General features: G+C 40.3%; 1 protein-coding gene across 2 annotated transcripts in view; it reads left to right on the top strand.

The window, feature by feature from the left end:
* The window catches only part of pold1 (polymerase (DNA directed), delta 1, catalytic subunit), a 109,675-nt gene that overhangs the window by 2,225 nt on the left and 87,321 nt on the right, over nucleotides 1-20,129 (top strand). For both annotated transcript variants that reach the window (XM_043679658.1, XM_043679659.1), the window contains exons 2-6: nucleotides 3,425-3,626; nucleotides 6,428-6,544; nucleotides 12,500-12,640; nucleotides 14,047-14,172; nucleotides 17,059-17,227. In XM_043679658.1, coding sequence (XP_043535593.1) covers nucleotides 3,431-3,626; nucleotides 6,428-6,544; nucleotides 12,500-12,640; nucleotides 14,047-14,172; nucleotides 17,059-17,227 — 749 coding nt within the window. In that variant the 5' untranslated portion in view covers nucleotides 3,425-3,430. The remainder of the gene's footprint in view (nucleotides 1-3,424; nucleotides 3,627-6,427; nucleotides 6,545-12,499; nucleotides 12,641-14,046; nucleotides 14,173-17,058; nucleotides 17,228-20,129) is intronic.

The following is a 20,129-nucleotide window of genomic DNA, read 5'->3' as shown; positions in this document are numbered from 1 at the left end:
TCCCCCGCCAAACCCCCACTGTTGTATATCTCTCAGAAGATAGGCTGGAGTATTTGGACTTGCTTCCAGTGGAGTTTAGATGAGTGAGGGATAACTTGATTGAAGTGTATGAGATTCTGAATGACTGACAAGCTGGAGGTGCAAATAATATTTCCTTTTGTTGGTCAAATCAGAACTGGAGACACTTGAAATTATGGGGTCACCCTTTCAGGGCAGATGAGAAGAATTCTTTTTCTCTGGGATGCAACTTGAGAAATCTCTACCTCATTAAATATGTTTACGATAAGTGGATGGATTCTTGTTAGACAAGAGAATCAAGGTTATCAGAGGTAGATGTCAATGTAGAATTGAAAACAAACAGATTAAACACGATCATAGTGAATGGTGGAATAGACTCAAAGGGCAGAATGGTCTACTTCTGCACCTATTTTGCATGTTAAAATGGTGCCTCTGCTTAAAATCTGAAAGCTGGTACCTCTGACAATGCACCACTCCCTCAGCACTGCAGTGGGAATGTGGTCTGAAGGAAGCTTGAGCTTACAAAATTCTGACTTGGGAAAGAGTGCTACTTGGTCACAGTTGCTGTTGATCAGAGCAAAATGGAACAGAAAGCAAGAACCATGCCCAGCTATGACCTGTGGTTATTCTACAGCAATGCGGTAAATGTAAACTTGGGACATGAATGCAGTAACAAGACAAAGTCTGTACAAGAATACAATAGCACATATAGTATGGAAACAGACCCTTTGGTCCAACTAGTCCACACCGACCATGGCCCATATCCCTCTAAACCTGATCCAAATGTCTTTTCAATGTTGTAACTATACCTGCATCCACCACTTCCTCTGACAGTTCATTCCACATACGAACTACTTTCTGTGTAAACAAAATGTTGTTCATATCCTTTTTAAACTCTGTAAGGTAGCCCCTCAACCTCCTGTACTCCAGTGATAGAAGTCCCAGTCTATCGAGCCCATCTTTATAACTCAAGCCCTCTATTCCAAGCAACATTCCAAGCAAAATCTTTTCTGAATCCCCTCCAATTTAATATCCTTCCTATAGCAGGGTGACCAGAACTGTGTATAGTACTCCAGAAGAAGCCTCTCAAATGTTCTCAACATGACATCCTAGATTTGAAGACTCTAAGTAATGAAAGCAAGTGTGCTAAATGCCACCTTAACCACTGTGTACCTCTGACACAAATTTCAAAGAATTACATACCTAAACTCCTAGGTTTCTCTGTTCTACAACATTACCCAAGGCCCTACCATTAATTGTTTTAGTCCTGTCCTTGTTTGTTTTACCAAAGTGCAATACCTCCCATTTATCCAAATAAAACTCCCATGTTTCACTCCTCAGTCCATTGACTCAATTGATCAATATCTGTTTGTACGCTTACACAGTCCACTACACCACCGATTTTGGTGTCATCTGCAAACCTACTAACCATGTCTCCCAAATTCTCATCCAAAATGTTTACGTAAATAACCAACAAAAGTGGACCCACTACCAGTCCCTGTAGAACCCTGCTGGTCACTGGCCTTTAGTCCAAAAAACATCCTTCCACCATCACCCACTGTCTCTTACCATCTAGCCAATTTTGTATCCAATTATCAAGCTCTCCTCGAATCACATGTTATGCTGTATCATCAATGGAGTCCTTTATCTCATAGCAAGTCATTTGAGATGAGTTGAAAGCAAACCTTTAGTTATTTGGGGAAGCCCAAACTCAGTCTGTGATTTATGTGTTTGGTCAAGCATGGGTTGTCAGTTTAGGAAATGTATGCTTGGGCATATTTTTGTACAGATTTTGTATATATGAGTGAGACTATGGTAACTATGATAATCAGTCACTGCTCCTCCATGTAATAATTTCCTTCAGAAATCGCCATTAGAACAATCCCAGTGTTTTACACAGCCTGTTCACGTCTGAAAAGATACAAGTAATTATTGTATCTTCAATTCTGTGAAAATCATGAATATGTTTTAAGGGCCCAAATATAACTTAATATTGATTGGTTAGTGAGTAATACCGATTTGTTGTGGCATTGTCCTAGAGAAAGCAACGGGAGCTATAGGGACCCCAAGCTCTTATGTTTGAACTGTTGGCTTTTTTTGCAAAGGATGGTTCCAGTCAATAAATGTTACTTCTAACCTTAAGTTGGTTCTTAGTGTGACTGTTGGCACACTTAGGATTATTGAGGAGAAAGTGAGGTCTGCAGATGCTGGAGATCAGAGCTGAAAATGTGTTGCTGCAACACATTTTCAACACTTAGGATTATTGGGCAAGTTGCTCTATCACAGCAGCACAGCAAACATCAGAACGTTTTTATTCTTTTGTGGGATGTGGATGTTGCTGATGAGGCATCCTTAATTGTCTTTGTAATGAGTGGTATGCTGGGTCATTTCAGAGTGATTTAGGCCAAACCAATCAACGATATCGGGTTTTCTTGCCTAAGGAACATTAATGAATCACATGAGGTTTTACACTTGATGGCAATTTCATAGTCACCATTACTGAATCTAGCCTTAAATCCTTCAATGAATTCAGATTTGTTAACTGAATTTAAATTCCACCAGCTGCTATAATGGAATTTGAGCCCATATCCAAACATAATTTTTAAAAATCCAAACCTCCACAGTTCTGAAGAAGCGTCACTGGACCCAAAACATTAACTCTGCAATCTGTCCACAGATGCTTCCAGACCAGCTGAGTTTTACCAGCAATTTGTTTTTTTTCCAAACAGAAATGGGCTGGGCCTCTGTATTTCTTCTCTCTCCTGCTCCATCTACTCCCCTTCCTACAGTATATGGTGTTGGATGGCAGCATTCTGCAGTACAGGAAGTCTCAAATAAAATGAAAATATGCTGGTGGGCATCATGTGGGGAGAGAAACAGCTAAATTTTCAGAACAGTGACTCTTTCAACAGAACTGAGGAAATATACAAATATAAAAGTTTGTCAGTGGAAGAATCTGATAGGAAAATCACTTCTGCAGGGTAGCTGAGATGTATTCTATTCCTGTGTCAAGATTGCAAGGTAACCAAATGGCTCAGGTTGTACTTACAAAATTGCTGTTCAGGGTAAACATATCATATTTAGAAATATAAGCAGTTACCACTCTTTTCTCCAGTTATGCTTGTTTGAAATTAGCATTCTTGTGTTTGAGCTAAGGACTGCTATATGAAGTCAGTGACTTGACAATTCAGTGCCCCTTTTATTACTGTAAGTCTTTGTGCTTATGCAGGCTAGAACATCAAGATGAAGCATACTACATTACAACAGTGACAACACTTCAATGAGCATAATTGGCTGTAAGACATTTTGGTCAGGAATGGCAGTATATAAATGCAACATCTTTTTAATGCACCCGATGGCTGTAGAGCTCAATGAGATAACCAGTAATGTACTTTGATCTTAACAGAAAAAAATGCAGTCTGCAAGAAATAAGGCACCTGGTGGCACTGTCGATGGAAATCGGGCACAGGCGAAGAGGCTCCGTGGAGATTGGGATGATGATGGCCCATCGCAGTTTGAAGAAGAGCTGGCATATCTTGATGAAGTGGAGGCAGAAATGGCAATGGATGCCAAGGAAATGCAAACATCACATGATATGGTTCCAATTGGTAGGTGGCAGATTGCTTTTGATGTGAATAATTGGAGTCTGACAGACAGGCCTGCAGAGAGGCTGGGACTGGAACCTGGACTTTCTGGCCTAGAGATTAGAGAAACTATCACTGCACTACCAGAGCCTAACTGGGGGTAAGAGATGGATTGCAATGATTAATCAATAACTATTACTGTATCATGTGCTAACTAGGATGGTTGAAGTTGAGTGAAATGGGTGCTTTTTCATATCTAACCACTCCTACAAATGGGGAATTTTGTTTGATTTTAAAATATTTTTCTTTTCATTTTCCACCCCTCTTCTGAACACCAACACTTTCTGACATAGTTTCCTGAGCATTGACAGATCCTCTTTTACCCAAGTGTCTTCTAGAAATATAAGCTTCAATAATGAATGATCCAAGATCATTTGATTGTAGGGTGTGAGTGGGTGGTGTCCTCCTCTGAACTGTGTAAATTTTCTGAGTGGTACAGAATCAAGTTCATCGATAGAAATGCTGTCTGAGCTAATCACCGGCTCTAATTGTAGAAGTCTTACTGTTCCCTTTGTTGAAATCAGATATCACATCACAAAGTAGATGTTGGAATTGGGACCTTCACCTGATTTGGAGTCTCGGGTTGATAACACAATCCACTGCAGATGACCTCTGGATTCAGTGGTCAACAGATCCCAAGTCCCTTATATTTGAACTCTAATTTAATAAAAATGTTTCAAGGGATGTTAAAATTGCTGGAAAGTCAGCACTTTTTGTCCATCCCTATTTGCCTTGGAGCTGTAGCCGTTTCATAATTGCATGACTGTAGGTGTGGAGGCATACCAAGTTAAGGAAAGCAAATATTCTTCCATAAAGGATATTAGTTAACAAAATGGATTTTATGACAATCAGTGATAGTTTCAGTGATGGTGATCTTGAAACCAGTTTTATATTCAAGGCTTTATTAATTGAATTTAAATTCCACCACCTGCTGTGGTGGAATTGAATCCATTTACCTGTGCTTGACCTCTCGTTTACTAGTCCAGTCCTTCTCCATTTCAAGTGACTTGCTGCCCACTACCTACTTAGTGTAGCTCAGTAGATCCTATGTGCTGATCCCATGCTGAGCTGGTGACAGAGCAACTAGATATAGAGTCCAAAGAGTCAAGCAAATTATTGTATCTTGGATGTTGTTGAATCTCACTGAGTAATGTTGTGGCTGAATATATTCAGATGAATGGTGAATTTTCCATCACATTCTGTACTTGTGACTTGTTGATAATGCACAGGCTTTGAGTACTCAGGAATTGTTCTCCCCTTGTTGTCACAATGTCAAGTGCTGATTCAGTTAAGGTTTTGGTTATTGAGGACCTCCTGAATGTTGATGGTGGAGGCCTCTGATGGTGGTGTAAGTCTAGTTTAAGGACAATTGTCTGCGCATGATGGTCACTACCTACCGATATGTGATGTGGATTTTATCTGCTACTTGTCAGCCCAAACCTGGAGTTTCTTAGAACCTGTAGTAACTGGCAAGAGTTTTCTTTGTTATCAGAGGAGTTGTGAATGAATTGAACACCCAAGTCATTGTCAAATTTCCCCAGTCTAGAGCTTATGACCAACAAAGTTTAAACTACAGGACTTGCATCCGTTTAATGATGCAAATTGGGAAGTGTGCTACATTACACTTGACTAGTGGATTTTTGTGTTCAACTTAAATGAAACTCACCTGGATCCGAATCGTTTGATTCTAGGTAAAAACCTGATCCATCTGCTTTTAGCTCGAAGTTTGACTGTCCTAATGTATTTCCATCTCTATTGTTGTGTAGTTCGCAACCAGAAGAAAGGATTTTTGACAGAAAATTTTGTTCAGCATCCTCGGTCAGAGAATTCCAAAAAAGTGGATGAGAGATTTATAGTTTAACAAGCTAAGCCATCAAATGACTTAATTATTTTTTGATGCTTGCGAAACAACTTTAGTCACTAGGCATCAGTCTTTTAAGCACCTTTAACCTCAGTTTATATATTGTAGTCATGTAAATATGCTTTGTATAAAGAAACCACCCCCCCCCCCGATTAAAAAGTGTTTTTTTTCCAAATTATTTCTTTCAGAATAAATGTAAAATATAATCCTAAAATAATTTTTCACTGCAGCTTTAATGACTCATGACTGTGGGCTTTGTTATAATTAATATCAATCTTCTACACCCAGAAGATAAACGCATCTTCAATCCCTCTCAGGCAGGTTGTCCTCTTGACCGGTCGAGAGGATAATGCTTGAATACAAATAGCTTCCAGTGCCACTTGAGTTCCGATCTTTGGGGCGGACTGCAGAATTCAGCTGGTTCACTCTTTGGGCCAGAAGTAACAATAAATTGGTCAGGCTTTCCCTTTTTCCTGCGACTGAATGTTGTTAAAGGCAGACACTGAGTGGTATGATGAAAGGATTCAGGATTAATTATGTTAGCGTTTGTGATCTGATAGTTCATTGTAATTCAGTATAAGGGCTTATGTCTGAAAAATAATCACTTGGGCAAGGTATCAAAAGTGGCTTCGACCCTGAGTGCGTAAGTGGTACCTTCAAAGAAGAGGGAAGAAAATTGAAAGATTGAAAATTGTTTAAGGTCACAAATTGTGGCAGATGAATTTGAACTGGTTGCCAGTGCTCTCCAGTGAAATTTATACAACACTAGAGGGAATAAAATGGATAAATTTCTTTTAAACTGTGCCCTGTATTTTGGTTATTTTGCTTATCTGGTGGCTGAGTACAAATTGTTTAATTGTGGATCATCTATCATGCTAAAAGGTGTCTTTTTTTTCCCTTTCAGGAAATTTGTTTTCTTCCAAGATTACGAACAACAAGTGGCAGCGTCCCCCTGTACCCAAAATTGACCCACAGGTCGATAATATCGCCTTCCAGCAGGTGGAGCTGGAGTACTATGTAGGTAAGTGGTGGGACCGAGAATTGGAGAAGATTAGGGTTGTGTTGTCAGCAGACCACCACTACCACTATTGGACTTTGTGACAAAGTATCAAAATTTTACCCAAAAGCTTTTGAGGCCAAGTGGTTAAGTGAACATTTTAAAACTGAGATGGGTGGGTAATTGTCAGACAAGGTTAAATGTTGCAGAATCTGGTTTTTGGAGAAAGTTTAACGGGGTGATGGAGCTGGGACGCAGATAACAGTTTAATTGAGCGATGGAATGAGTACAATGGGTTGAGTGGCCTCAAGTTTAATCATAGATGGTTCTTTTGTAACCATCAGAAAAAGTTGAGGAAAAAAGGTTATTTGGTCTGTCAAGCTTATCCCTATAATATTTCAAGTTGGCCGACTAAGCATCCAAGTTCATCCTGCACTTCTGTTGTCCTTTTAATCCCAGCATATTTGTGATGATCTACTAGATGTCTGAAAAATATTTTTTCTTAGTGTAGTAGTATTCTCTCTCATTAATTTAGCAGATCACGGGCGGCACTGTGGCACAGTGGTTAGCAATGCTGCCTCACAGCGCCAAAGACCCGGGTTCAATTCCCGCCTCAGGCAACTCTCTGTGTGGAGTTTGCACATTCTCCCCATGTCTGTGTGGGTTTCCTCCGGGTGCTCTGGTTTCCTCCCACAATCCAAAAACGTGCAGGTTAGCTGAATTAGCCATGCTAAATTGCCCTTAGTGTTAGGTAAAGGGGTAAATGTAGAGGAATGGGTCTGGGTGGGTTACGCTTCGGCGGGTCGGTGTGGACTTGTTGGGCCGAAGGGCCTGTTTCCACACTAAGTAATCTAAGTAATCTAATCTAATATCCTGGGGTAGCCATCTCTGTGCAATTTAATATCATAATTTAGGAAATCATCTGTTGATGGTATTTGTAGATGCTCGCTATGTACAAATTTTAAAATTGAACAACATCAGCTTATAGTCCAACAGATTTAATTGGAAGCACTAGCTTTTGGAGCGCTGCTCCTTCATCAGTGGTTGTGGGGTTGTGTGATTTTTAAATTTGTACACCCCAGTCCAACACCAGCATCTCCAAATTATGTACAAATTGGTTGCTCTGCTTCCTCCATTACAGCATTTAGAAAATGTGTAATTTCTGTGCATATACAGCCTATTCTGCATGATTCTGCATGCTGTTCTTTGAGTCTTTTAGCATTTTTGTATGCGTTCCTTCTGAATGTGACACTCATCCTTCTGTGGGTTTTGTTGCCTCTTTATCTCCAGGGCAACAGAACTGTTGCAGTTCACAAGGAGACATGTGACTTATCATTTTTGCACTGGTTCTCAAGCATTTTCATTTATTGCCACACTCCTGCCTTTTCCCTGTAACCCTGCACATTAGATGATAATTTAAATATAAACAATGCCCTCTTGAAGGCCTTAATTGAAACTACCTACAACATGTATCTAACGTCAATTTTTTTATTCATTTGTGGGATGCGGGGTGTCACTGGCTGGCCAGCATTTATTGCCTGCCCCTAGTTGCCGTTGAGAAGGATGTGGTGAGTTGCCTTTTTGAACCACTGCAGTCCACCGACTGTGGGTTGACCCACAATGCTGTTAGGGAGGAAATTCCAGGATTCTGGCCCATTTACAGTGAAGGAATGGTGATATATTTCCAAATTTCTTTATTACCTCTTCAAATATCTCCTCCAAGTTAATGAGGTATCATTTTCTCTTAAATCCATGCTGGCTGTTCCAAATTATGTCACGTTTTTCATCAGGCTGCTAGTTTTTCCCGAATAATGGTTTCTTGCCATTTCCCCACCACTGAAGTTAAAATGACTGGTCTGTAATTGCTGGGCCTATCCTTGTAACTTTTTTTTGAACAAAGGTGTAATATTTTGTAATTCTCTCAACCTTCAGCACCACCCTGTAATCTAGGGAAAATTGAAAGATTATTGACAGTGCATCTGCAATTTCCATACTGACTTTCTTTGATATTCTTGGATGCATCTCATCTGGTCCCAGTGTCTTATCAACTTTTAAGTGCCAACAGTTCATTCATGCCTGCAATTTATCAATTTTAAACTTTCCGAGTGACAGAGTTTCCTCCTCTGTCAATATTGTCTGGGCGGCGTCTGTCTCATTGGTAAAGACAAATGCAATGCACTCATTTAACATCTTAGCCATGTCTCTTGCCGCCACTGGTTAATCTTTTTTGGTCCATAAAGAGTCCAACTCCTCATTTTCCCACCCGTTAACTATTGGTTTGCTTTTAGAAAGCTTGGGATTTCCCTTTAGCTGTTAGCTACCAGTCATTTTTCACAATCCCTCTTTTCTTCTCTGATTTGCATTTTCACCTCCCACCCGAACCTTCTGTATTCAGCTTGGTTCTTAATTGTACTTACTAGCCAGCACCTGTCACCAGCACATGTTTTCTTCTTCAACTTTATTTCTATCTGCTTTGTCATCTAACAGGCTAAGGATTTATTTGTGCCAACTTTCCCTTTTGAGGGAATATACTTTGAACTGCCCAAAACAATCTGTTTGGTAGCTCATTGTTCAGCTACTGTTTTTCCAACCAAACATTGGTTCTAGCCTATCTGTCCCAACTCTCTTTGTTCCAATTGGCACTCTCCCTGGTGTGTGACCTTTAAACTCTATGACACAGATCATCTGGCTAAGGAATTTGGAAGTCGTCTTCTCATTAAACACAAGCCACGTACTCATTGGTCTCAAAACATAGGCATGTTTGACTTCTGTAAATGTCTTTTAAGCATTGTAACTGTACCCGCATCCACCAATTCCTCTGGAAGTTCGTTCCACACATGAACCACTCTTTGTGTAAAAAAAAAAGCCCTCATGTCTTTTTAAAATTGTTCTCCTCTCGCCTTAAAATTATGTCTCCTAGTCTTGAAATCCCTCACCTGAGGGAAAAGACACCTGCAATTCATCTTATCTATACCCCTCATGATTTTATAAACCTCTGTTCTGGTAAATCTTTTCTGAATCCTCTCTGGCTTAATGATACCATTCCCTCAACAGCATAACAAGAACTGTACACAATTCTCCAGAAACTGATCAGGTGTACCTTAAAATTCTGTGGGAAGCTAGGGAAGTGAGTGCTGAGCCCCTTGCTGAGATATTTGTATTGTCAATAGTCACAGGTGAGGTGCTAGAAGACTGGAGGTTGGCTAACATGATGCCACTATTTTAAAAAAGTAGTAAGGACAAGCTAGGGAACTATAGACCTGTCAGCCTGAGGTCGGTGGTGGACAAGTTGTTGGAGGGAATTCTGAGGGACAGGATTTACATTTATTTGGAAAGGCAAGACTGATTAGGGGAAGTCATTTGTGAATGGGAAATCATGTCTCACAAACTTGATTGAGTTTTTTGAAGAAGTAAATAAGAGGATTGATGAGGGCAGAGTGGTGGACATGATCTATATGGAGTTCAGTAAGGCATTCGACAAGGTTCCCCATGGGAGACTGGTTAGCAAGGTTAGATCTCTCAGACTGCAGGGAGAACTAGCCATTTGGATACAGAACTGGCTCAAAGGTAGAAGACAGAAAGGTGGTGGAGGGTTATTTTTCAGACTGGAGGCCTATGACCACAAGGATTGGTGCTGGGTCATTTGGTCATTTATTTAAATGATTTGGATGTGAGCATAAGAGGTGCAGTTAGTAAATTTGCAGATGACACCAAAATTGGAGGTGTAGTGGTCAGTGAAGAAGGCTACCTCAGATTACAATGGGATCTTGATCAGATGAGTCAATGGGCTTAGGAGTATCAGATGGGGTTTAATTTAGATAAATGCGAGGTGTTGCGTTTTGGGAAAGCAAATCTTAGCAGGACTTATACACTTAATGATAAGGATCTCAGGAGTGCTGCTGAACAAAGAGACCTTGGAATGCAGGTTCATAGCTCCTTGAAAGTAGAGTTGCAGATAGATAGGATAGTGAAGAAGGGGTTTGGTATGCTTTTTTTAAATTCGTCAGAGCATTGCGTACAGGAGTCGGGAGGTCATGTTGCGGCTTTTCAGGACATTGGTTAGGCCACTTTTTGAATATTGCATGCGTTTCTGGTCTCCTTCCCATCGGAAGGATGTTGTGAAACTTGGAAGGGTTCGGAAAAGATTTACAAGGATGTTGTCAGGATTGGAGGATTTGACCTATAGGGAGAAGTTGAATAGGCTCGGTCTGTTTACTCTGGAGTGTTGGAGGCTGAGGGGTGACCTTATTGAGGTTGTAAAATCATGATGGGTAGGATAAATAGACAAGGTCTTTTCCCTGGGGTGTGGGAGTCCAGAACTAGAGGGCATAGGTTTAGGTGAGAGGGGAAAGATATAAAAAAGACCTAAGGGGCAACGTTTTCACGGAGAGAGTGGTGCATGTATGGAATGAGCTGGTACAATTGCAACATTGAAAAGGCATTTGGATGGGAATATGAATAGGAAGGGTTTGAAGGGATATGGGCCGGTTGCTGGCAGGTGGGACGAGATTAAGTTGGGATACCTGGTCGGCATGGATGAGTTTCTGTGCTGTACATCTCTATGACTCGAAGAGGCTTGCCAACATCCCATGCAACCTCAACATGACGTCCCAACTCCTAACCTCCTCCTCAGTGTAACTCTCCTCTACCCTGTCGGTTTCAACCATTCTGCTTTTCTTCCTTACCTTACACTTTGTATGAGGTTAAAAAAAACTTTAAATCTCTTTGTTCCTTTTGTGACCATTGTGCAGCCAATGAAATATTTTTGGAGTATGGTCGCTGTTAAAATGCTGGAAACTTAGATGCCAATTTGTTAGCAACAAGCTTCCCAAAGCAGCAAATAAGCTGACCTTAGGGGGAAGAATGTAGTGCTTTGGTAACTTGACATTGTCATAGAGATGCACAGCATGGAAACAGACTATTCGGTCCATCTTGTTCATTCCGACAAGATATCCTAAGTTCATCTAGTCCCATTTGCTAGCACCTGGCCCACATCCCTCTAAACCCTTCTTATTCATATACACATCCAGATGCCTTGAAATATAATTGTTACAGCCTCCACCACTTCCTCTGGGGCACCACTCTTTGCATGAAAAAGTTGTCCCTTACATCCCTTTGAAATCTTTCCCCTCTCACTGTAAACCTATGCCCTCTAGTTCTGGACCACCAACCCCAGGGAAAGGACCTTGTCTATGGACCCTATCCCATACCCCCTGTGATTTTATAAACCTCTATAAGGTCACCCCTCAGCCTCCGACCCTCCAGGGAAAACAGCCCCAGCCTATTCAACCTCTCCCTATAGCTCAAACCTTCCACTCTGGCAATATCCTTGTAAATCCTTTCCGGACCCTTTCAAGTTTCGCAACATCCTTCTGATAAGGAGACCAGAATTGCGCACAGTATTCCAACAGTAGCCTAACCAATGCACTGACCTCCCAATTCCTTTATTCGATGCTTTGACCAAATACCACCTTCGCTATCCTACCTACCTGCCACTCCACTTCCAAGGGACTATGAACCTGCACTCCAAGCTCTCTTTGTTCAGCAGCACTCCCCAGGACCTTACCATTAAGTGTTTAAGTCCTGCCCTGATTTGCCTTATCTAGTGGTCCAGGCTAATGTCCTAAGAAGTTAGGTTCAAATCCCACGGCAGTTTGTGGAATTTAAATTTAATTTCAATATTGAAAAAAAAAGTGCTGGTACCAGTGATGGTGACCATGAAATTATCATCAATTGTTCTAAAAATGCATCTGGCTTTTTTCGTCCTTAATGGATCATCCTTATCTGGTCTTCCCCATGATTTACTCAAGACCTGCAGCAATGTTATTGACTCTTAACTACTCTGTGAAATGTCCCAGCAAACCACTCAGGGCAAAGGCTGTGAGAGAAGAACAATTGCTGGCTTTGCCAGTGACACACTCATCCTAATAAAGAATAAAGGAAAAAAAACTGGTAATAACAGTTTCATTTTTCTTGAAGGTTCTCATGTTGCTGGAATGCCTGGGAGTAAACAGGGACCAGTTCCTGTTACTCGTATGTTTGGAATTACGATGGAAGGGAATAGTGTCTGCTGCCACGTGCATGGATTCATGCCTTACTTCTATGTTAAGGCACCACCTGGTGAGATTTTGCAAACTCTTACAATACTGGGGATGGTTTATCTTTTATCAAGATGGGTGATGGTGCTGTGCTCATTCCATTTTAGTTTACTCTTTTCCACACCAAGTACTGCCCATTCAGTTATAACATGAGAGCTGCTATATAATGTTCATTCTGATTGTCCTTGCAATACATTTTTAACCCTGAGCTCAGAATGCTACCAGTATAAATCTATTAAATTTCCCAAATAAGTTATCTTTTTGTTTTGGTTGGTGAGATTGCCTATTTTCTTTCTCTGTTATAGATTTTTGTTTTATTCAGCTTCTAATGAGAACATAAATAGGGCCAAAAGTTGGCTTTTTAATCCTTTGAGGTTGACTTTTTTATCTGAAAGACCAGATTTCATCATCTAGATACCCCTTGATTTCTTTAATGCTTTTAAAAATATGATATCTGTCTTGAGTTACTCAATGGCTGAGAATCCATCAATCTGTGTTGGAAAATTACAAAGGTTTATGATTTTTGAGTGAAGAAATTTCTCTTCATCTCAGCCCTAATTAGCTGATCTCTTATTCTGAGATTATGATCCTGATTCTAGACTCCAACCAAACTTAACATGTACCCTGTTGAGCCTCTTAAGAATTTTGTGTCACTGAGCCTGTCAGTTTCTTTAATTCTAGAGGGCATAGATCTAATGAAACCTTGGGGCAGAGGAAAATGGGACACTGTGACAGTCCCTCAAGCACTTGCCATTTGTGTTTGTATTCAGGTTAATTTAGTAGAATTCTAGAGTTTTATTTTGTTCTCCTTTTCAGTTTGGACCTCTGTTCCTCATGTTGCATTGTGTTGGCCTGGGAGATTAACTTAAAAAGGAGTGTTTATACAATAATACAGCATTGAAGGAGGCCATTTGGCCCATTGAATCTGCACTGGTACATTTGAAGAGTAGCCCCATCAAGTTGCACTCACCATTTTTTCCACATGCCTCTACAATTTTTTTTCACTCCAGTATTTATTGAAACTGTTACAGAATCTGTTTTTGTCATTCCATTCTCATGAAGCTAGTAAAGACAAATTATTGTGCATCTCTTTTTACTCTGAGAATGTGGCACTTTCGGAGAAAACTTCCAAAGACATTGAGAGTCTGTGTGACTTTGTGTTAATCATTGGGAAAACTGCAGCCAATTACATGGGAAAGACTCGAACATTGACATGGTTGAGACTTACGCAAGTTTTTTTTTTAACCTGAATGTTCAGTGGCACAGTTACAAAGACTGCACTCCACCCTGACACAAATTTGCAGTGCCATTTTGATTAAAAAGTGGTTGAGACCTCTTATGGTGATATGCCTTACAGCTCTAGAACTTCTTGCTACATCTGTGAGACTGTTTTGTTTTAGTAACCAAGGAATACAATTTCTCTAACAGGATTCGGTTCAGAACAGCTCCATGATTTTCAACGGGAATTGAACACAATTGTGATTAAGGACATGAGATCAAATAAGGACAACATTTCTCAAGCAGTTTTGGCAGTTGATATCTGTATGAAGGAGAGTAAGTACTGAATTCAATAGTGTGGCTCCCTGCAGTTCTTTCCGTATAATGACAGGGGAACCAGAACAAAGGCCAATGTTTACGTTGAGAAGTGCCATAATAGTTGAAAGTAGTAGGAGAGATTATGAGGCAAATCAGAAGCTCTTTAAGAACCTGTAAGTTGTTGCTGGAATAGGAAGTTATGATACTTTAGTTTTCAGGGAAGAAGATTCTAGCAAGAGATTTGAACATTTGAATTAGGAGCAGTCATAACCCACTTGGTCCCTCAAGTCTGCTATTCAGTGAAATCATGGTTGATCTTATTATTCTATACTCCTGCCTCTCCCTGACAATCTTTCACTTTATTGTTGGTCAAGAAACTATCCATGTCTGCTTTACAAATATTCAAATACTGTGCATCCACCTCCTTTTCAGGAAGAGTGTTCCAATGACTAAAGGACTGTCTGAGAAAATAATTCTTCCTATCGTTAATGGGTGACTCCTTATTTTGGAACATATCCCAAATGCTTTCTGTCAAGACCACTCATGACTTGGTCTGTTTCAATCAAGTTGCTTTTCACTGTTCTGAACTCTAGCAGATACAAGCCTAGTCTGTGCAACTTTTCCTCATGAGATAACCTGTTCGTTTCAATTTTTAATTTTGTAAACCTCCTCTCCACTGCTTTCAGTGCCATGCCATTTCTAAGTAAGGAGATCATATTGTATTCTACTGATCTCACACATGCTCCTGTAAAACTGAAGCATAACCTCCTACTTGTGTATTCAATTCTTATTTCATTAAGCAGTGACTCTCACACTAGGACACACTGATCCATTTGCAATCTCTCACCATTTAGATAATATGCTTCTTTCTTAGTCTTCCTGCTAAATAGACTTCACATTTTCTGACAATGTGTGCATTTGCCAGATCTTTACTTAGACATTTAGCTTTCTATATTTGTAGCCTCCTTATGCCCACTTCACAACTCACTTGCCTACCTATCTTTGTGTTGTCAGCAAATTTAGCAACTGTGCCTTCTGTTCTTTCATCCAAGTCATTTATATAAATTCTAATAGCTGAGGCCCCAACACTGATCCTCATTACACACTACTCAGCATTTTGGCACCCAAAAGATAATCAATTTACACCAACTCTGTTTCCTTTAAGCTAAACAAGCTTCTGCCATACCATGAGTTTTTGTTTTCTGCCATAGCTTTTGATGTGATACTGAATCGGATGCTTTCTGGAAATTGAGGTATAGTGCATTCACTGGTTCCCTTCATCCACAGTGTATGTTACTTCCTCAGAGAACTCCAATAAATTAGTTAAATATGATTTCACCTTCACAAAGCTATGTTGACTGCATGACAATCTTTCTAAGTGCCCTACTATAATGTCATACTGTAATACCTTCTGGCATTTTCCCAATGTCAGATGATAAGGTAACTGGCCTATAGTTTCTTGTTTTGTTGTCTTCCCTTTTTGAATACGTGAGTCAATTTTGTTACTTTTAAATCTAATGGAATCTTTCATAAATCTAGGCAAATTTGGAAAATTAAAATATACACATTAAAATTGACTAGTGAAATAGTTAATACCCCAGACTGAATTCCCAACAGGATTGGGGATTTGTCAGCCTGCAGCTTCGGTACCATCTCGCTGGCAATTTTAATATTTTATCCCCTCCCTCCAGGTTGACAGCTTTTTCTGTGATGTTGTTTTATTCCAATGCAAAATACCTGAACAATTCATACACCAGTTCCTTATTTCCCCAGGCTAATTTAATAGGGCTGACACTCTAGCTATTTTATGTTTTAAATATCTATAAAAACTTAACTGTTTTTATATTTTTTGTTGATTTTCTCTCAGCCTTTAATTTTTCCCTCATTCTTAGCTGTTCTTTACATTCTGTACAATTTTCTGACTTGCCACCTGTCTTTGCATAATTATAAGTTTAATACACTTTTTTTAAAGCTAACAATGAATGGTGGGCTGTACCTTGGAATTTCTCTTTCTCATTAAAATGTACCCTGTGCATTCTGAAATATCGCTTTAAGTATCTGCCATAGTGTCTGAGTTCTATCCCTTAACCTCACTTGCTGATTTGCTTTTGTGAGCTTTGCTTTCATGTCCTCATAATTGCTCTTCATTAAAATACTCGTCTTGGACTCTATCTTTTCTTCCTCAAACTGAATGTAAAATTCAGTTTACACTATGATTGATACTACCTTGGGACACCATCACTGAGGTTGTTAATTATTCCTATCCTGTTGTAAAATACCAAATCTAGTATAGCTTGCACGCTGTTTGGCTGTAGAAAATATTGTTCTAAGGAACTATCTCAAAAATATTCTGTGCCCACCTCATCTTGGCTACTTTTGCTCATTTAATGTTTCCAGACTAAATGGATTTTAAAATTCCCATGATTATCATTTCGCCTTGCTGTCAAGATCCAAAATTTTTTTCTTGATCTGGTTACAGTTGGAGGGTGTGTGCACCACTCCCACAAATGATTTGCCATTATCATTTCTCATCACTATTCAAACTGCTCCTATGTAAGGTTCCCTGAAATTAGATCAACCCTATTGTTTGATATAAGTGAGGGCTACAATAACCATGTCACAATTGACCTGAACACTCCTGGGTTAGGACAAGGGCAAGTTTTTGATTCCCAGTCATTATCCTTAAGGCTGCTGGTAAGAGTGTCTTTGACTGTCCAGAGAGCACACCACACTCCTCTCCTATGCAGTCATACTGTCTGGATTTACATGGGAGAGTGTCAACTTGGACAAGATACCTGCCATTTCCAAAACAGGGTTAACTATATTAAGGAGAGGCAATGAGAAAATTATTGTTTCAATTTCCTAAGGTTATGCTTTCAGCAGGTAAATGATATGTAATTACAGATATGTATGGTTATGGAGGAAATACTAAGACACCGTTTCTGAAGATTACGATGGCGCTACCTCGTTTAATCGCTCCTGCTAAGCGCCTGCTGGAGCAAGGATTCCGCTTTGGTTCAATTCCGATGTGTAATTATCAGTCATATGAGGCCAACATAGACTTTGAAATCAGGTACTTGCTGTTCCTTTGTGTTCAAACAATTGTATAACAAAAGGCTTGCATTTATGTACCTTCTTTCACAACCTCAAGGCATCTGAAAGTGAGCACAACTGATGAACCACTTCTGCAATGTAGTGAATGCTTTAATTTATGCAACATGGCAAGCAATTTGCATATAGCAACCTCTGTCAAGCAGTTGTGAGAAAAAAAACAGGTTTTTTGGGGAGGGTGTTGTTGGTTGAAAAATAAATATTGACCAAGACATTAGGGAAACCTCCCCTTCTCTTTGAGTAGTGCTTTTGAATCTTTTATAGTCACCTGAGAGAGTACATGCGCTTTGGTTAAATGGTTGAACTTAAAGACACCACCTCTGAGAGGATAGTGCTCTCTCATATAACAGTGTGAGCATAGACATATGTGTTCATGTCTCTGGATTGGGACTGGAATCACAGCTGCCTAATCCTGGCGACGATGCTAGCAATTAAACAATGGCGAAGGAATGAGTAGTCACCACTTTTTTTTTTAAGATAAAACTTCTGTACTTTTGGGGATGGAAAGGTAATAATCTAAACCTGTTTGAAATGTGCTTTGTTTTATTGCTTGTAATTTTGTTTTTGACATTGGGGCTGTCTGTGAGCTTCGGAATGGCTCAGGTGACAAAGTGGGTGCAGTCACTACTGTTTATACTATCTGTGCTTAGCGTAGTCAACTGCTTACATTTTTAAACAGTGCTAACCATGTGCCCTGACCATAATTGATTATATATTACACCCATAGTGTAATGCTGACTACCTCAGGTCTTCAAGAAGCTTTTCTTATCTCATTAATTCTCTATTTTCTCATCAATAAACCTCTGTTGGTATCAACTTTGCGCAACGTTTAATTTGCTGGCTTCTTTGTCCTATTCAGTTGGGTGATTGCCCTGCCTTGAAGTACAGTATATGTAAAGTAGTATTGGTATTGCACAGGTGGTATGCAATGATCATCTCCAGCAAGAGATCACTCCTTGATGTTCAACACCGTATGAATTGTTGAATCCCCTTGAGATTACCATTGATCAGAAAAGAACTGAAACAGCCATATACATACTGTGGCTACTACAGCCAGATAGAATCTAGGAATTCAGTGACGAGTAACTTAATCCTAGACTCTGTCCACCATTGACAAGGCACCTACCAAGAATGTGATGGAATATGCTGCACTCATCTGGATGCGTGCAGCTCCAACAACCTCCCAGAAGTTGGACACCGTCCAAAACAAAGTAACCCTCCCACCATCATGAACTGCCTTCACCATCAAACCACAGTGGTGGCAATATATATCGTTTTCAAGCAGCACTGTAGGGATGCAGTAAGATTCTTTGGAGAACGCCTTCTGAATCTGATGTTTACCATTTGGAAGAAGGAGGCCAGCACACACCCAAAGATGTACAGGTTAGGTGGATTGTGCATGCTAAATTGCTAGTGATCACTGATTTGTGGACTGGATGGGTTAACTATGGTAATTGGGGCGGGGATTACAGGACGAGGCCGAGATGCTCTTCAGAGGGTTTATGCACACTTGATGGACCAAATGCTCTCTACCTGCAGGATATGGATTCCATGATACCTGCAAATTTCCCCTTCAAATCATCCACCACCCTGACTTGGAGCTATATTGCCATTGCATCACTATTGCTGGGATAAAATTCTTGGAACTCCTAATAGGACTCGGGATATTCCTACATTGCATGGACCTCAGTGATTGAAGAAGGCATAATTCTCCAGGACAGTCAGGGGTAATAAATGCGGACCCAGCCAGCAATGAGACCTTTATCAATTGGGTCAATAGGCTGAGTGTCAGATGGAGTTTAATTTGGGTAAATGTGAGGTATTGCATTTTGGTAATAGAAACCAAGTACAAGACTTATACAATTAATGGCAGGTCCAGGGTAGTGTTGTAGAACAGAGACACCTAGGGGGTTCAGGCACATAATTCTTTGAAATTTGCAACACAGGTAGACAGGGTGGTTAAGGACTTTTGTATGCTTGCCTTCGTTGCTTAGACCTTTGACTATAGGATTTGGGATGTCATGCTGAGGTTATGGAAGTTGTTGGTAGCCTCTTCTGGCGTATTGTGTGCAGTTCTGGTAACCCTGCTAGAGGAAGGATGTTACTAAACTGGAGAGGATTCAGAAAATATTTGCCAGGAATGGAGGATTTGAGATATTAAAATAGAGTGGGATTTCTTTCACTGGAGTGTAGGAGGTTGAGAAGTGACCTATATAGAGGTTTATAGCACCATGATGAAGTGAATGACGAGGGTCTTTTCCCTTGAGTGGGGGAATTCAAATCTAAGTGGCATACTTTTAAAGTGAGAGGAGAAAGACTTAAAAGGGATCTAAGGGACACCTCTCTTACACAGATTGGTTTGTGCGTGGAATGAACTGCCAGAGAGAGTGGTGGATGCAGGTACAGTTACAATGTTTAAAAGTTTTTGTTGCAAACGTTTCGTCCCCTGTCTAGGTGACATCCTCAGTGCTTGGGAGCCTCCTGTGAAGCGCTTCTGTGGTGTTTCCTCCGGCATTTATAGTGGCCTGTCCCTGCCGCTTCCGGTTGTCAGTTTCAGCTGTCCGCTGTAGTTGATTACAGACGCGCACAACAGACTTCACAAATACAGACAAGAAATTGCGCGCCAAAAGTCGTTATTTTCAAAAACCACTAATCAGGAATGGACCCAGACCATAGAACGGGCTGTCACTATAGGACAGAACAGGACCACACACCACAAAAAAACGGCACTAAAAGAAAAAAATGGCCAAACTAACACACAACAAAGAAGACACCACAACACATATCTGGGTTAAAGACCTCTCCCACAGACAGCTCACAGACACGGAAAGAACAATACTGGCCAAGGGACTCAACTACAACCA

This window comes from Chiloscyllium plagiosum, chromosome 39 (genome assembly GCF_004010195.1).
Source record: "Chiloscyllium plagiosum isolate BGI_BamShark_2017 chromosome 39, ASM401019v2, whole genome shotgun sequence".
NCBI lineage: Eukaryota > Metazoa > Chordata > Chondrichthyes > Orectolobiformes > Hemiscylliidae > Chiloscyllium > Chiloscyllium plagiosum.
This window is presented reverse-complemented; position numbering and strand designations above follow the sequence as displayed.